The sequence below is a fragment of the Athene noctua genome, chromosome 1 (genome assembly GCF_965140245.1).
Source record: "Athene noctua chromosome 1, bAthNoc1.hap1.1, whole genome shotgun sequence".
NCBI lineage: Eukaryota > Metazoa > Chordata > Aves > Strigiformes > Strigidae > Athene > Athene noctua.
Window position 1 is genome coordinate 79989253 of NC_134037.1, and position 19196 is coordinate 80008448.

A 19196-nucleotide genomic window follows, 5' to 3' on the forward strand; every position below is an offset into this window, starting at 1 on the left:
TTGATGATGACAATTGCCCACTAAAAGGCAACTATGTCATACACCACAAAGTCTGAAAGATGACCAGAGACACAGCACAAATATCTGAGAAATTCAGGTTTTGCCCAAATTTACAAAAATAATCTACCGGTGTTGAAAAAAATGTCAGTTAAATTACTGTGCCTTGGAAACCTCTCAAGTGTGTCAATTACAGTCGCGTGCAGATAGAAAATGCTGTAGACAGAATAGAAAGGAGAGGCTGTCATTGACACTGATTGCTAGTCTCTCTTTGAACATCATCAAAACCTCCAACTTGGAGCAAATGCCACAGCCATGAGGAAGCCGTAACTGACATGTGTAACCCACATGAAGAGTATAAAAACACAGAGAATAATTTTGTTTCCGTTGAAACAAATCCCAGATGGTAGTCTCCCACACTGTGCCATGTAACTTTTATGGAGAGCCAGCTGAGTGCTAGCACGCCTCCAGCAGCAGCTGTGAACAGAACGCCTGGCCAGCTGTTTAGTGAAGGTTTACAAGCGATCCAACTGCAGTGCTGTGAGACAAAACGTCACCTGTGCAACTGACCCCCTACCCTCTGCCATCACTCTGACTTGAAATGGCATCGAGTGGCAGTGTTGACCTCTCTGTTAATCTGTCCTCATGCTTGAAAGGAAATAACATTTTTCTGTTGCATTATGGGAACCAGTAAAAGCAGTGGGATAAAACACCCAGAGGATGCATGTGAATTTGGTTTCCAACAAACTACAAATGCACTGCAGTTGCAGGCAGTTAAAAATGGTTAAATGGCAATTATGTTGGATGCTCCAACTGGTGCAACTTATTCAGTGAACAAAACAAACAAATGCTTTTCATATAGATAATGGATTTGTACCACGGCCAAAGACTTGCAGAGTCCATCAGGGAGGTTAAAATCCCAGGGATATTTAGTTATTGTGATTCCAGTTTCGCTTTCCACTACAGCAACAAAGTTGTGCAAAAGTACAGTTGATTCATAGCTCTGATTATTTCAAATAGTCAATGCATTATAAGAAGAGATACTTCCTAACAATTTCTTGGTTTGGATTCTTTAGCCATTAAATTCCATAATGCGGCAGATTGCACTTAAGTGAGGAGGAGTGTTAATAACATCTCCATTAATATCTGATTATTACTTTTCATAAGGACATCGAGCACTGTGAAGAGGAGGCTGGCATAATTAGGTTAATATTACACATAAGGAGATTGAGGAGTAGCAGTAATAGTTACTGGTTTATGCTCATGCATCAGGCTGGTGGCAGAGATGCAGGCAAAGCCAAAGTCTTGTAACTCCTAAACTAGGGTATCAGCTCCTATATTAAACAAAGCCTGCCATGAAAGAACTACATGACATAAATTCACAGGAGATGAAGACTAAAAGCATTTGTGCCTGTATTTGCCAAAAGAGCAATTTTTCTCTTCCTGTAATTCATGCAGCCTCGTGGTACCAACAGCAAGCTCTTGGGCGTCAGGCAGGATTAAAAGGCTCCCAGTGGTTCATTCACGTGCTGCGCAGCTGACTCAGTGGGTTGCCAGCAATAGCTTCTCTTTTTCAGCAGCGAGTTTCTTAAGGCATTAAAAGCAAACGAAGTTTACAAAGCTCCTTAAAGACAGCTCAAGATAAACAAGACATACAAAATTTCGAGACCCAAGACCAAAACAAAAGAAAATCAGAGAAGCAGACCTTTACATGAAGATTTCCATTTGGCCTACAGGACACCAGCCAGAAAGGCAGAAGGAAAAGGGCAGCAGGAAAGATAAACCAGTGACCAGTGTTATGTTATCACTGGTAAAGCCTGTCTGGTCTGGGTCCGTTCTGCCCACTGATGTTCTGCTTAATTCTGAAGCTAAGCATATGAGAGAAGGTGAATGGAGTTTGACAGCTGCAGGCAACCATGAGGAACTAGAACCACCCTCCAGAAATGCTGCTATCTTGAGCAGCAATGCAAAGAAGAATTGTATTACAAATCCTTCTACCCAAAGACTGTCTTTTCCTAGGAACTTTCTCTGAGTGGGAGTCCCTAAAGGAACAAACATTCAACGTTTTAACTATATGACCATTCTGCCATCTTTGCAGTAGAACATTTTACCCGTTCAATTAAAAATCCTGAATTTTCAACAGTCTGTTTGGTAGAACAGGGATACTGCTGCTACTTCTGTTAGAACAAAACATTCACAGAGAACCTGAGATCTGAACATGCAGGCAGAGGAGATCACATTTTGCTTAACAGTCACCTCTAACATTTAATATATAGCTAAACCTTTTTCTAACCCAGACATCTAGAAAAAATGAACCCTGAGGAAGGAAAGGAAGATACAAGATTCTCAGCCTACAGAAGATGGAAGCTAAACATGATAACAATCTTCAAGATGTGGAAGAAAACTGCAGAGAGGAAACTGTTCTCAGAGGGGCGGATGTGGACCAATGGTTTCAGCTGTGGCAAGGCAGATACAGGATCTTAGGAAGCATTTTATAACAGTAGGGATAGAGACAGTCTAAGACCGAGTTAGGCAAACATCTGTGAGGAAAACACAAAAGCATAGCTGTGCCACCCTAGGTCAGAGGTGGGCTGCAGGACTTCTTCAGGTGCCTTCCAGCCAATGCTTTAGTAGCAGTGCAAGACATGGGGTGCTCTCCAAGAGTCCCACACCAGTGGGTGTACCTGGTGCAGACCCAGGCAGGGACATGAGTTAGGCTTCCAAAGCAGAACCACTGAGCCTCTGTGGTTGTCCCTGGGGATCAGCCAGTCCTTACTCCCAAGTACTTGGCTGAGGCAGAGTACTGCACACAGCCAGCAGTCCCTCTCTCACTCCAGACTCATTAATTCACCTGGAGCTTCATGTCAGTCTTCATAGATCTGTTCCAGTTAAACTAAGCTGTGCTCTTCTCTCCTTTCTCTGTGATTTCCAGCTATTGCTGGTGAGGACTGACAAAGGCCATTGCACCTCCCAGTCCTTTCCTGGTAAAAGTGGGCTTTCTACAGATGAAATGGAATTGCACTGCATTTGTCAAACAGGATAAACATTTCACTCGTGTCTTCAGGGCAACTCTCCCTTAGTCTTTCCATTCCTGAAACTACACCAAAAGCAACTAACAGCAATCTGCTACTTGATAATAAAAAAATATCAAATGTGGTCTTTTCCATAAAGAGACAACCGATTTGGGAATAACTGCAAATATCTGTCATTAGATATACAGTGCAATGAATATGACAAAAAGAATAATTCAAGGGAAAGCAAGCAGTAGTGAAAGCCCTTGATCAAGTCTACTATGGGCACTTTAAAGAATGAGTTTGGTCTGAAAGGTTTTTACTGGTGGCACTTGCAGGAGCTGCAGTTTCAAGTGTCTCCATTGCTACTTATTCGCTGTGTCACGCACAGCAGAATCAGCTGAAACTTTAACGAGATAGATGACAAATTGACTGAAAATTACAAGGCAATTTGGAAAATTGCTTTTTACTATCAAAAGAAACGAGTATGATGGACTATTCATTCCTGAAAACAAGCAGCCACCATTCCTTGTCTGGCTGGAATAGCCAGGGGACACATTCAAACCTGCAAGAGATGCTGCTTTTCAGAACCTTCTTTAAAGAAGTCATTCTTTCCATATTTCATTGACAGAAGACTGTGACTCAACAAACATTTAAAACAAACTTGTATAATTTGATCACAGGTGAAGAACGTATCTTTTCTGCCAAAGAAATCAGCAGACTTTTTAGTGCTCTCTTCCTCTGACTTCAGATTTGAATCTCCTTTGTGCTCTCTAAGGAATCATCATATGACTACCCGAATAATGCAACACTTTCAGCTGCTGCTAAGAGGGCCCATGGAACTGCTCAAGGAATAGAAACTAAGGGCGTGGGCATGTTAACTTAGCAAAAAGATGGGAAAATTTAAGACAGCTTTGTGCTGTACCTAGTGAAAAACGCAAACAGAGGTGCACTCAATGTCTTCATAGCAAAGTCTAAAACTGGCTTAAATCTATGACTGCACTGTCAAACAGTGTGGTGCAGACAGCAATCTATGGAAAGTAACAGTGCGTGCTGGGACCTGAAGTTGCCCCACACTTGATGTCTCATTTTGGTCCCATGGTCTGAATGCCCATGAGAGGCTGGAGGGCACTGGTTGTGCTCCTGGTTTAGTTTCATCAGGAGGGAACCTAGCTTATGTGTTCCAAAACTTGCTTATGTCCTGGCAAACCAAGGCACAGCAAATGGAGATGGCTGGAAGAATTGCTTCAGAAGCCCAGTCCAAGCCAAATCACCAGTGCTGTTGGATGCTAGGACATCCATACAGTTTCGGCTACACCAGTGAATTTCTCATGCAGAAAGCTGGGGTTTGCTTATGAGTCCTGTCCTGTGCTTTCTTTGGGGAGAAGAAAAAACTATTTCAGGCAGCAACATACTAAGCTGCTGAAGCTGCGTTCCAAATGAACATCCAACGATGCAGTGAGCTATATTTTCATATTACTGTAATAGTAGAGTTGTACTGGACAGGAACGTGTGGACAGGAAAGGACTGAGTAATACTGCTGCATTTACCTACAGCATATATGACAAGTGTAGAAGTGTGTGCTCCCATGCAAATCAGTTTGGCAGGGAGAAAGATGGGAAAGTTGATTATAATTTTTAGTAATTCTGTCCTCCTTAGGACAACAGGAAGAACTTGCTATCTAGCATCATTTTAACAAAGTGACCCAATACAGAACTCAACAGTCAAAATTTTCATGAAGAGGAAGCTGAATTTTCTTTGGCCCTTAGGAGAAGAGGAACAAAAGGTTTTTGTATAAAAACAAACCAGCCCAAATGCTCCCACGCTACAAAGCAGAGAGCATTTTTATTATCCAGAGTTCATTTCATGAATGTCTTAACAGTGGGAACTTTTGCCTGATAACAGGATCTTCATGATGCACTCAGCATTGTGAAGAGGCTATAATTTAATCAGGACTTCATACAATGAGAAGTCCCACATGGCTTGAATAGAAACAGCTAATAAAATCTTTAAGTGATGCATATTCAGTTTATATTTATAGGCAAAACTTCTCCCTTCTCATCCAAACCTGAACCCAAACCCTGTACAGAATCACTAAAGAGTATTAAGTATCTAACCCAGATGCTACAATCTCGATGAACACAAGTCAATGCTCTTTAGTAAATGCTATGAAAATAAACTTCCAGCAATGCTTTTTGTCATTTTTGACCTGTCTAGTCTGCTGTATATTCAGGCTGGGACGGTCTATAATATATGCTGACACACAGTGAGCTAGTTGTCTAACCACAGTTAATTTCTCAAATGTACTGTACCCTTTTCCCCTTCAGAAAGCAAACCCTAGATAAGCTGACTTTTTAGGGAAGGAGGAAAGAGATGACCTGATCCAAGAAGCCTTGCAAAGGCATTATAAAGCCACAAGGCCAATAATGATCTCTAAGCACTAAGAGTTGAGGATCTTTTCGGTTTCATTTTCAAAATTCCCACGGGGGGAAAGAAAATTCTGCTTCCTCAGATGACAACTACTAATTCCAGCTTGCTCCCAAATTGTGATGGGCAACGTTGGCACATTCCGCAGCTCAGCACAAAGCTGGAGATCTTCTCCTTGACTCCCAGCCCACAAAACTTGCATGTGAATGGGCAAGGTCCAGATGGTAACCCAAGAGCATTGCTGTGTGGCTGAGCACATACCAACTAGGCTGATCTCTACATTTTAGAGCTACTTATGAAACATACAGAGGAATCAAATGTTATTGTGTTTGTGGACACAGAAATTGCTACTTCCTTCCCAGACTGAAAATTTAGTGTATGGCTGTTTGTGGAGAGGGATGACCCTGTGGCTCAGCTGGATCTTTAAAGGTACTTCAGGTCCAGCAATGTTTTTTTTGAGCTCAGAGCCCTGACATTTGAAGAGTTATAATTCTCAGGGTAAAGAAGCCATAGAAGGGCAATAGTTCCCAAGGATGCAGAGCATGCAGTCTTTCCTCCAAATAGCAGGGCAAGGGAACCTCTGCTGCGGGGTCTGGACTCAGAGTAAACTGGATGTGGGGTCAGAATTTTCCTGAATTGTTTAGAGAAGGGTGATAAAGAGGCCCAGGAGGATATAAAACATATGGAAGAACACTTTAAGAGAAGATAATAAACTAGAATTCAAAGGGTGAACCTGGGTAAATATCAGGTCCTCTCACAAAACACAGGGGCTGAACAAAATAGAACAAGACACCTTGAGAAGCTCAGCACCAAAGCGCTAGGTTTATTGGAAGTGAAGGCTCTGAGTTCTGCCTTAAAAGGTTAAATTGTCCTCAGTTTTTTGTTTTGCTGGATTTTCGATCCCTTCAAACCAGAAGGAAACCACTGGAGTTCAGTATCTTAGATCCAGGCGCCACAATCATGCCAGGGAAACTGAGCCACATACAGAGAAAAACTGAAGAAGGTACTTCAGTTGGTGTCCAAACTGGGAAGCCACTATTACAATTTTATCAATGGTTTAGATGGAAATCACAGTCCATCTGGTGACATCTAAGTTACTTGTTCAATTTAGTGTATAATTACTATCACCAATCCAACATCCCCGAGAACACCGCAAGTTCTCTGTGAGTCACTAAAGCTGCGCTCACCGCTTACTGCATCTATAACCACCACACGCACTCAGCACAACTGTAAACCCATAAGCCTGCTGGCTTAGACTGAGGGGATCATAAACCGCAAAGCGCTTCAGAGCTTTTGACAAAACAGATTATCATTTCTAAATCGCATAAGCAGAAACAGGTAGACTCTCTCAGTTCTCAGGGTCAAACAGCTTCCAGTGTCGAGATTTACACAGCCCATCACCAACAAGATGGGCAGCTGCAAATTACTTCCTTGTGACCCATCACATAACCTTCACCAGATCAGCACTGAAATATTCAAACTTCATAAGCATTATGTCAGTGAATTATGGCTTCATGCCTCTTTCTCTAAAATTGCATGTCTCCTGGAGGGACGAGTCTTTGATTTTCAAGCTCCAGAGGCAAGTCTTATATTCCAGCACAGCAACTTGTTGGGAATTTATGGGCACTTCACGGGTGGTTCATGAGGCTTATACTGTAAGTGATCCAAACAGCTATTGTTCACAGAATCCTGAAGCACATCCAGTAAAGCTGATGGAGCCTGAGACACCTTGAAAGAAATATTGAGTGAATCAAAATAATCAGCCTGCCCCTCCTCTCTGTTCCAGCTTTGCTGGTGAATACAAGGCACATGTACACAGAATAAACAGTCTCTGTTTTCTTTCTGTTTCCTCAGCCTCACAGTGCATTCAGACCACACAGTCAAGACTCACTGACATATATCTGCAAGTTTTTAAACATATAGACCAACTTTATTCTCTTTCAGTTTTTTAATCTAAAAATCTGATTTTCAAGGAAAAAAAAAAAGTAGGGTGTAATGAAGATGTGAAAGAAACATTTTAAGATGGTATTAATAGTATTCTCTAATGACATTCTGAAAGGCAAAAGTCTCACTCTCGGAAAGTATTTAAGTGCCTAAATGTCTTTGAGCAGCTAGACACCTCCCCCCCCCCCCCCCCCCAAAAAAAAAAAAAAGGGTTTATATTTGCAAAGGTAGCTATTAGGGTATCGTAATTCAATAAATAGTGTTTCAAAGTCAGATGAGTTAGAATTATACACGCATGTAGTCTCAAATCTGATGTATTCACCATCTGGCACCTAATATACATAACATTCTCAAACATTTTGGACAACGTTTTCCTAAAATTAATAATTAGAATGAAACGCTTATCTACTTTCTTCAGGAAGTTCTCTGCTTTAAAAAACAGATACCCACAAGCTCCTGCCAAAAGAAATGAGGCATGAAGGAAAGCAACTTGTGTGTGATGCTCTCATTTACAACTGAGAGGAGCAGTGGCTTTCTCACTTTCAAGGATCCATGCTGTTATAGGTGCTTATTCAGATATACTCTACATTTAATATAAACTTTCATGAGGTAAAGATTAAAAACATTTTCGCAAAATGTTTGTGTGCTCAGTTTACAATCTAAACTGGAATATTTTGGAATCTAGTTTTCCCTTCAAAGCAGGAGCGGTTCTGCTGTTTAGCAGATATCTTCCAAGCTTAAATCTACACATGTAATTGATCTACAAAGCCTCTTTTGTATCAAACAACTTTTTGGAGCTGTAAATGCTTGAAGAGCACCGCTGCTGATTGCTGTACCTTTCTTACACTATCCTTTGATGTGGGTGAAGTTGGGATCATGCTAACAAGAGACAACTACCCTGGAAAGAGGCAGGAGACAGCAGACTCACTGGAGGAAGCATAGTTTTGTACTTCTTCTTCTTCCTAACCATTACCAGCCAGCCATGGCCAGGGTCAGGTTCCTGAGATAGGGAACCCTTAGGCAGGACCCACTATGGTTGTTCTTCAGAGCAACGTACAAAGCTAGTTTTAACCCATCACTCCCGAAGGCATTTAACTTCCTCACATTATTTATTTAGGTTTTAATTCTTCATACTAATCCAGAAAAGAAAAAACAGTTTTGCTACCCACTCCTCTTTTCTTTCTCATTTCTCCATTTTATGTGTTTTACAAATATATTTCACTAAAGAAAATAACTGCTATGATATTTAGGGCTGTGTGGCCATGTCAGTGGCACTAGCACTGACAGCTGACTTTCCTGCTCCATGCTGTACTGTGCAGAGTACAGGTTGGGAAGCAAAATCATTGAGAAATTTGTCTCACAGCATGCCTTTTGTCAGTAAATACTGAATGCAGTGCTAACAAGTACTTATGGCTTTGCTCCCATTACTTGACATGGTAATAAATACTTCACGTTGGAGTGACTTCCAGACTGTTTGAGGGTAGGTAGGCAGCAACAATTCTCACTTAAAAGATGAAATTAAGCTGTCACAAATATTATCTCTGTGCCAAAAGTTCACAGGAAGCTCACTGACAGCAATCCTCCTTGTCGCTCATCTCACTTGCCCTGTGCCTATGGGGTTTTGCCTTATCTTTGTGCTTCGAGTTAAACAGCTGTCAAGTTTAACTTATTTGTAGGAACTAGTGTGGATAAATTAGTTCCTAACAATGTGCTAGTTATCTTGAGATTAGTGGGAAATACAGAGCCACCAGTCAGGGGGGTAAGTAGTCTCAATGGGAGAGAAATGCCATCCAGCAAAATCACAAAGCAGCCTCAACTTTTGTATCTTGTGATCCAGGCTTGAGAACACAATAAATAGCCTGCTGTAATGGCCAGGGGAGGAGAGAGGCAGTGGTTCAGTGGTATAACAAACTGAGGAACCGCAAACACAGAGGGCATCTAGAATTGCCTGTTCTTGATGGAACAGAGATTAAACCACTCTGAGTAGTTTAAAATCACCATGCAAGTTTTGAGAATTCCTAAAATATTGTCATAATACAGATTTCCCCCCCCCCCAGTGGAATCTAACACTACAGATTTAGCTATTAAATATTTGTGTGTGTTTGGGGATGCAGAAGAAATCCTGCTGCAAAGCTCTTTCTGATCCACACACCTCGGAGTTATACGTAAAAATAGATAATATCAATTTTTCATCTTAGGTGAAAAGTTGTGGGCTCTCAAAAGAAACTGAAACGAGTCTCTGTAGTACAGAGTTGACATCAGAGGGATCACACAGTTCTTCCTCAAACACTGTGCCCAGCAGGAGATGTCTTTCCCTGGTGAGGAAGGCTCTGAGAGTTGAGTTTGACTCAGTTTGGGCACTTCAGGGTTCTGCTCTTGGTTGAGAAGTCAGAGAATCACTCTATTATATATACTGTGTACACAGACCTGACCTTTTACTTTTTATGTATTACGCTCAGTACTATTTAAGTGGTTATTTACACCACGCTGTTCTGCCAGAACAAACTTTCCCATCTACATTCCAAACAAAAAGATCAGCACGCCAGCATTGCTTCAAACTAACATTTCTTTGAAAAGGCTTTCTTAGGGGAAAGGGCTGTATAAACACTTGGTTTGCCACTTCCCCATTTTGACTAGTACTCAGAAGAGGTGCTGTGTCTGCCTGCCACCGCTCACTGTAAGTTTACCTTGCAATTACTGGACCTTCATTCTTTCCTCAGTTCCCCAGATTGAGGGATGCTAAAGCGATTTGGGTTTTTAAGTCATCAGAACTATCTCAAAATGATCTTGCTTCATATTATGACTGAAATTTAGGCATTATATTGCATTGTGCAAACCTACACTGTCCAAGAAAAAGCAAAAGAGCTGCTCTGGGTAAAACAAATGCTATCCACCTTACCTTCAAAAAATGACAGGCTTTTGAGGGGAAAAATCAGAGTACAGTAATAGGTCTGGGAAACAAGAAGATGACTGGATCTTCCTAACTCTGTGGAGGAATGTAAGTACTTCAGCTCAGACCAAACTTACACTGTTTGCTTTTCAGTCTTGTGTTTTATTTGAAATTTCTTTTTGGTCTGAGTGAGGCTGTAGCAGCCAATGGCCCCAGAAGAGTATGACCAGATCCAAACATTAGTCATGTGGCCCCAGCCTACTGTATACCATGCGCTGACTTGTTCTGAGTTAGGAAACAGCATGTTCTCAACAATCTCAGAATTACTCGTTGCACCTGAAAATATGCTCCCATGAATTTTCAGGCCTATAGTGAGAAGCACCAGCTGGAAGGCCTTCCTGCCCAGTAGGAGTCATGTTTTACTTCAGCAGTATCCTTATTTAGAAATACTTATTTCAGTTTATTTCAGCAACAGACAGATATTGCCACTGCCATACAAATTAATGTATGCCCAATAGAAGTCATATAGCTGGAAGACTCCAAAGCCCTGTTTTCTTGCTCCCACACTGTATATAGGTAATGTTTTTGTGTACACTTTTTTATAACATTCACTACAGCAAGGCAGAATTTTGGTGGAAACATATTTGTGTGACTCTTACATACTGTAAGACAGCAGCAATGCAAAAGATGACAAGTAAATTACAAAGTAGCACAAAATAGAGACTGCAGCCACTGTCCTAATCCTTACCTTTCAGAGTTGCCTTCTTAAGTACCTTCATGGCATAAAGCTGACCCGCATCAGATCCTTTGATCTTCCTCACTAGAAATACCTGTAAAAAGCAGATGTCTTATGTAGATGAGTACTGAACTTCCAGTTACAAGCTTTGTGGCATTCGATAGAGGAATAGATTCAGGAATTCTAATGAAAACTATTAGCTGAAAGGACTCTGTATCTATTTCACCTGCAACTGGTTGAACTAGCTCTGAAAAGCTTCATTTTTAAACCTCTACTACCTCACAAAGAAAATATGTTCAACGTTACTGATTACCCTTACACATTCAATTAAAGATGGGTAAATAGTCATAATCAGCATGTGCACATCTCTTCATATTCTTCAGATTTATATGAAAAAATGTTATGTCTGATTTGTGCTTAGGAATGTGCAGTGTCTTAAGATTATTGCCATCAATTAAATTAAGGAGAAAAAACAATTTGGTTTAATTTATGTTGTAAGTCATGACTGGTGACTAGCCTAAGATATAAGTGAAGCAAAAAGTTCATACAGCTGAAAACCTGGTTGTGCACACTTAACAAAAAGTAGGACTATTTTGATTAATAGGTTATTATAATAAACACAGTTTTCCCTGTTATAGTTACCTATGTTACATCTTTTGACAGTGTAAATTTGTCATTGAAATAAGCTAAAACTGCCGCTAAAATTCTGATCTTTTTTGTTTTACTGCATGCAACTATTTCTTATCTGCCCTGAATGCATCTGAGCACTGGAGGGGTAGTGAACAAAGGAATCAGTTAGTTTGGTCTTTAGAAGACTTTCAGGGGTTTAATAATTGAAAATGAAATTAAGAAATCTTTTAGCTGATTCTCAAGACCCACTCTGTCTGCTGAGGTCAGACATACCAGACAACAGTGTCTCTTTTTTTTTATTTCAGCACTTGTGTTCCTGGACAGAAGCAGAAGTAAGGCCCAAGGCAGAAATAAATACAAGCCCACAGATATAGCATATACTTTTATAAATTAACAAAAAGATAGGTGAAATTATATAAATTATGAGTGCCTAGTTGGATTACAAAAATCTGTGGCAATTATTTTATTTACTGTCTGTTCAGGAGCCACACAGCTTTGTTAACTGTCTCCACTCAAAATATAAAAATCAAGTAAAGAAGGGAAGAAGTCTGCTTCTATCACATTATTTGCAAGTAGAAAGACAATTCCTCCTGAAAAAAAAATCTCTAAACAGACTATGATTTTCTCAAACACCCTTTGAGGAAAGGTTTGTGGGGAGGGAGAACAACCTTTAACAGGTAAAGAAGCTGAAAAAAAAAAAAAAAAGGTAAATTTTCCATGAACACCTTAACCAGAGCTCTTACACCTGACAGCATCACGGCAACAACACTTCTGCAATATGATCTGATATGTTTTTGGCGAGACTTTTCTTCTCAAGATGTTTCTTGTACATATGAGATATGCAGTTCTTCAGCCAAGCTGTGCTAACTAGCTGTACTTGGGCACATCTCCTGTTTCCCAGTTTGATGAACATACAAATACCTCGGTGCTCACAACTGCAGGAACAAATGATGAAATCTGGATGCCATGGGAACACATAAGACTTTCTGAAGTGGTTTTTGTTCATGATAAATTCATGATAAATTAAGCTCAGCTGCTCCAGCATTAACAGGAAGTCAATTCATTTAGAAGTTCAGTTCGACAGGGAAATGTTGGGATATTTTTCTATCCAGCCCAAGTAAGATTTAATTTTTGCATTACACTGAAAGGGAGGAAAAAGTCAAAAGTAAACCTGCCCAAACACTAGAGTTTCAGCTGTATTATTATTCTGCAAAAATGTTGCAGAGTAATAACCAAAAATGGTTATGGAATCTTTATCCAAAAACCAAAAACCCAAACCCTTAAGATAATGATTTTAAACTGTACTGCACACAGAACAGCACAGCATGCTGCATCTGCAGAAATACTAGGCTGCAGTTGTAGAAATGTCTTATCTGCCATGTAATCTTGCAAAGCCTGTAATACTCGTATTGCTGTAATAAGCAAAATTATCAATTTACGTTACTAGTCACTAGTCAGCTGTTCCCTGTAGCACGGGATAAGGCACTTGTCTACATTCCCTCCAAAACAGATGAGTCAAGAACACTGTGTACTGTTTCAGAGGACATCAGAATAATCATCAAACCAGAAAGGAAACAGAACAAATGAAAATGCATTGTATTGCAAAATGATGTAATCCTGATTATTCTTAAAGGTAAAGTTACATTGTTCTTGAAAGCAGCAAGTGGTCCTAGAGTTTACTTGACTGGTTATGTTAGCTACACTATATTAGTTTGCCAGAATAGCACAAACAAGTGGCTGAGCATGACTTTCAATTTTCTAGTTTGATATGCATGCAAACACCTCAGGTTATTAACACCTGAACTAGGAAAACTCCCCTAGCTGGAGCAATGGGCATATCACCTCAATCCTGACCTAGAAAGCTAAGCAAGTGCTGTGATTTACAAGAGTATTGAGAGCACTCCCTCTGACACCGAAGGTATCTTCTCTAATTCTGCAAGAAATTATTTAGACCTCAGGTGAGCAACTTGAAAACCAACTGGTTTGCATCCCCAGAGATTTATGGATTTGAACATTAACTCAAATATCAAGGTGATGAAAATTTAGGTGGTTGGAGCCTGCATAAGAAACACAGCGCAGACTTCCCTCCCCTGTGTCTTTGTTGCTCTGGGGAGTTTGCTGACTTGTTTCATGTAAGATAGAGAAAATGATTTGCAATCACACAGCTCCAAAAAGGTAAGATGTCAGCAAACTGGGTGGAGCATATTCCAGAAATCAGATCTCCTTTTTGGAAGCGATGGCAGAGATTAAGCATTTTGGTTACAAAATGCCTAAAGCTAGAAAGCCAGCTCAAACAGTTAATAATAAAATACATCAGTACAGTCTAAGACAGCCAGTGAACTATTTCTAAACTCTTTACTGCCTGAATCTGAAAACTGCCATTCTGCCTCTGCTACTTTTGCAAAACACTTGTTCTCCCTCTTGTATTGAGTCATACAGTAAAACTAATTTTGAGTTGTTTGATTTTTCACATTTCTTTAATATTTAAAGCTCAAATACCATTGCTGTGCTCCCAAAAAATTCTCTAGATCAAAACTTGCTAGTGAACGCTAACTTTCCTAATGTCTCTCATCTCAGAGAACTTCTAAACGACTTGCTTATCAATATAATTCAAGAATAGCCAGGAAGTTGTTAAATACTCTCAATATAGTTGCTTTCAGGAATAAAACTAAGGCCCTGATTTACCACCAGGGTGCCCAGCTTTGTGCTAGGTACCTCAGCAACTTTTAGGTATAAGTCAGTTTTTCAAGTTAGCCAGAATGATCCACCATTGAATTGGAGGCTGGAAAATATTTTTTTTAAATTCCACAAAATAATATACTTTAAATTATAGGGACTTCCACGCCTGGTTTAAATTAGGCTCACTGTTTCACAGGTTTCAAAGTCTTACTTATTTAAACCATGGAAAGAGTTTAAGACTGAACTGACTACTCCCTCTTTCTCTGTATCTTTCCTTCCTATTCTCATTCCTAACTGACACATCCTGCCAAAGAAGAATTGTCCTTGGCAGTAAGAAAAGTAAAAAAATGTTGTTTCTCCACAAATTAGCTTGTGGTCATACAGATAGGTTTTTTTTCCCTCATGCTCTCACCACAACAATTGCTCTCTTCAGCACTGGGGTATGACTCCAGGATTCTCTCAGCAAAGCATATGGGCCTCTGAGTGTGGGCTAAGAGCAGTCTGGAACTTTGAAATGTGCTTGAGATCCCATTTGCCCTCAGCGAGAATTGGGCAGCTAACTTTAAGCCTTTGAATGTTTGTATTCACATCCTCCAGCCAAGCAGCAGTGGCCACTCACCTCCCTGATGGGTAGGTCAGAAAGAGGTGGGGTGGGCTGATTTTATAAACAGCAATGCTCACTAATGCTCACTTCTGCTGATTAATCCACATCCAGAGCCATAAACACTATTTCCTAAACTGTTTTATATACAGGAATCATCTAAGAGACAAAAGTTAGAAGCTTTTTGGGCTTGCTTATCTGCCTTTACAATGTAATTTATAGATGGACGATGTTATCAATGTAAGTGAACTCAGAGAAAGGACATGACATTTTCAGTGTTGCTCTAGGTGATTAGATGGCATTAAAAATTACCTTTCCATATGAACCTTGTCCTAATACTTTCAGCAGCTCAAACTGAGAAGGATCTGCTTTTTCAAAACCTTCCTTCACATGATGACTGATGTCTATTTCCTTCACGATACCGTCTTCCTGCAAAGGAAACAACAAAATACAAAATCCCCACATCAGAGCTGTTATCCTAAGGAAACATATTGCTTAGTAAAATCTCATCTTCTGTGATGCTACAATCATGTATGAAATTTTGAAAACAGAAACAAATGCTTGCCCAAATATTCCACGTGCCCGCTACTGGCTGGGTAAGGTAATGTTGGGACATCCAGGCCTGCTACTTCTGTTTATTGAGCCTCAAGATATGACTAGGTAAAGATAAAACATGCAAGCTGAAACACACAAATATACTGCAGAGCTTGGTGTACCCATCACAGACCTTGCCAGCAGAGTGGCGTGTACTCAGATCTGTACTACAGAGGCTCCAGCACACTTCTCTCCATATATTATACTTTCTCATTCTTCCTCAAAGCATCATTTAAATCCATCTTTAAAAGCTTCCTGTTGTAAGCAGCAATTCCTCTTATGGGTAGGCAATAAAGAAAAGGCATTGCTAAAAGCATCTCTCCCGATTTACCTCAAAGAATTGAAAGTCACTACCAGTAAACTAAATAGAAAACAAGTTAATGATTTAGATGTGAAAACGGGGTGGTAGTGGGAGGAAGAATGACATGCTTTCTTGCTTGCAGGAATTAGCTTTAAACACTTTGCATTTTCCAGGTTCTTTTAAAAAAACATTTCCACTGTCAATAGATGCACACGTCTCAAAGACACCAGTTGAACTAGGACTTTTACCTTGCAAGTTATAACATATGGCATTTATTTTATGCTATTTTGTCATGTTCCTCTAAAAAGAGAGTGACCAGATCATGTGAGACGCAGAGGGACTACATAGTTTGCAGTAACCCAGAAAGTCACTGAGCTGAAAAGAAACCTGGAAGAAAGGACTCGCTTTTCAAGGACACACTGGTGAGGAAAGACAACATTTACACACCTTTTTATTTCTGTAGTGTTTTGTATGCCTACATTTGAGATTTTTTTCCTATTCAAACTACTCGTTCTAACTTCTCTACAACTAAAATGTGGTTTGTGAGTATGAAACTTTTTTGTTTAAACTCCCACATTGAAGGGAACTATTCATTTAGGAATAGGTTTGAATATTTCTGCACGCAGCAGAAATAACTGGAATCTCATAAACATGATTTTTACATGGAATTTTCCTCCAATTGTCTTCTTTCCCCAAGAAAATATTTTGATAAAACCTGGAAATATAACATTTGTTTCCCATTCTTAACAACTAATGTGCAGAAAATATAAATAACATCTTAAAATTCAAATACATTCACAAAAAATTCTGGCTAAAATACATTCATTTACTAAACAAGAATAAATTTGATTCCTTTCACCTCCAGAAAAATTGCTATCACTTTCTACCAGCTGTAATTCATCTGATGCATGGCTAGCATTGCCTGGATTGCTCTCTATACTGTATCTTCATTCCTCTTCTTCCCTACCCTGCCTGTTTATGCTCATGTCCTTTGGAACAGGGACTATATCGTCTTCTTGGTTTGAAAAGCTTCCTCTACTTCGTGCATGCTACCAGAATCATGGAAAATAATCATCATCTTACAGAAACTCATTTTTCTGAATCTTACAGAAACTAATTTTCCTGTAGTTTAAGGTTTGCCTGAAAGGAAAGGCTTAAAGCCAATGACGAGTTTTCACAGAAAGATTGAAAGGTTTTTAAGTATATAACTGCCAGGACTTCTCCTCTTGTTTTTCTGACTTTAATTGCTGTGGGAGACAAACTATCTTTCCAATATTAAAAATATTCAATTTTTCAATTTTTTCTTGATGAGAGAAACAATAGTAAATGGATACAAATTCGATATACTCTATTAGCTATTTCCTAAGGAAACCAGGAACTACCTACATGGTGTTATCAAAGGCTTCACCACGTTCTGAAATGATGAGCTTTCATACTGAGGGACACAAGTCTTTAAGTAAACTGCCTGCAGCTGAAAGACTTGGACACTGGTAAGAACATTATTGCGAATTTAGCTTGCCCTGCGACACTACAGTTTAGGTAAAGTATCTGGTCTGCAGGGCTCACCACCCATCTTGGTCAGCGGTTACTCGCTGAGGCTAAAAATTACTCCCCAGAGTCTGGCTTCTGAATCACGTCTACACTAGACCTCATACTCTTGGGAGTTTGCTCTCCATTGAGCAGAGGCAGAGTTTGGTAAGACTGGCTTCTGCAGGCCAGTCTCTGTGTGTGGACACCGCCCTTACAGCTATCATACAATGAAAAACTGCATGATCTTTTCTCAGGTCAGTGCAGCTTGAGGGCACCTTGCCACCATTTCATGATTTTGCCCACCTATGTTTTGCACAGAAGCACAGCAGAGCAAGGACCATCCACTGCAACCAGGTGAAGCAGGATGTGGATCCAAATTTTGAAATGTATTCAGGAGACAAAGCTCTCCAAATAAGAAACTAACCCCAATTTTATGTACACCAGATATTTTATGTACACTCAGATTTACTTCTCCTTTGAGCTGACACCTTGATTGCAGAAACTGTGGATGAGATCTACCACAAAAAGCAACATTTTAAAATTCAGTTAGATTGTATTTCAGCCTGAACCATGTAGTTGCTTCAGCTACATTTGCAAGTTTAAATGATGAATGAGTTTCAATTTGTTCATTCATATTAGTCATCAAAGTCACAGGCCTACAACCTTAAGCATATTTCTCATGGTATTATTAAATTTAATATAGCTTCTTTAGGTTCATGAAATGTGTTCAGTTATAGGAATATATTGGAAGTATTGAAGTGAAGATAATTCAGTTTACTGGAAGAATGCTTAAAAAATTCTAGTGTTCCCAGAGAACAGCATAATTAATTCATAACTTGCAATAAAAACAACACTTTGATTACATGTATCTTTAATTAAAATCTCAGAAATAAATTACTTAAAAACAATGGGACCAAATACAAGGCCTAGGAGTGTTTATCAGAGAAGCACAGATTTTGAAGATGGAAAAAGCCTGTTAGATTATGTGACTTCAAAGAAATACAAAAATGTTGGTTAGAAGGGGATTCTGAGGGTCATCTAGCCCAACACTCCTGCCCAATATATCACCGACATTTGATCAGACCATCTGGTTTTCGTCCACTGTGTTCTCAGTGTCTCAAACAATGAGACTTGAGACACTTCCTATGAAAGACTATTCTCTTTCGATTTGCCTAGCTCAGAAATGTCTGCAGTCATATCAAGCTGCCTGCTCCACAGGTCCTTAGGAGGAAGCAGGGTATTTTTCTAGGGTTTCCTGTGGATTTCCTGTGGTCTTCTCACTAGAAAGAGGCAGCAAAGCAGCACTGAAGAAAAGCATGCCAGACAGCTCCTCTTTCACTGATCAACACTACAGTAGCGTTACTTGTGAGCTGTCCAAGAGGTAGATATATTTTAGCTGGTATGACAAATCAACTTCCCAGCGGAGCAAAAAGTCAAACTGTCAGTACTTGAGACTAAAGATGGACACAGCCCCTTAAAGGAAATATACGCTGATGTGTTTGCACACTTGCAACCACTTGCCTTACATGTATTTCTATATTCTTATTATTTATTTTGCCACATGAATTCTGAAGTGACTTCTGTCATTCTGGAATGACTACTAGAAAAAAAACCCACAAACCAACAGTTTTACAATTCCCTTTTAATATTCTTACTTGGGATTTTCCCTTATCATTTATGTCTTTTGAAGTCTCCCTGTATTAAACTAATATGGAATGTGGCATACTGTTTCTCAGGTACTGATGATCAGAGTGAAACCCAAACTATCAGTGCACAAGCATTGTGGGTAGACTTCTCAACTATTTTTGCTCTGAGTTGCACCTTAGGGACTTCTCTAACATGGATTCCTTTCACTG

At 39.7% G+C, this 19196-nt stretch overlaps 1 protein-coding gene across 1 annotated transcript in view; it reads right to left on the bottom strand.

Annotated features, from left to right (window-relative positions):
- Positions 1–19196, bottom strand: part of RPS6KA2 (ribosomal protein S6 kinase A2) — a 177118-nt gene that overhangs the window by 90855 nt on the left and 67067 nt on the right. Inside the window, exons 2-3 of the mRNA XM_074896652.1 lie at positions 15228–15344; positions 11018–11099 (exon numbers count right to left, since the gene is read on the bottom strand). Coding sequence (XP_074752753.1) covers positions 11018–11099; positions 15228–15344 — 199 coding nt within the window. The remainder of the gene's footprint in view (positions 1–11017; positions 11100–15227; positions 15345–19196) is intronic.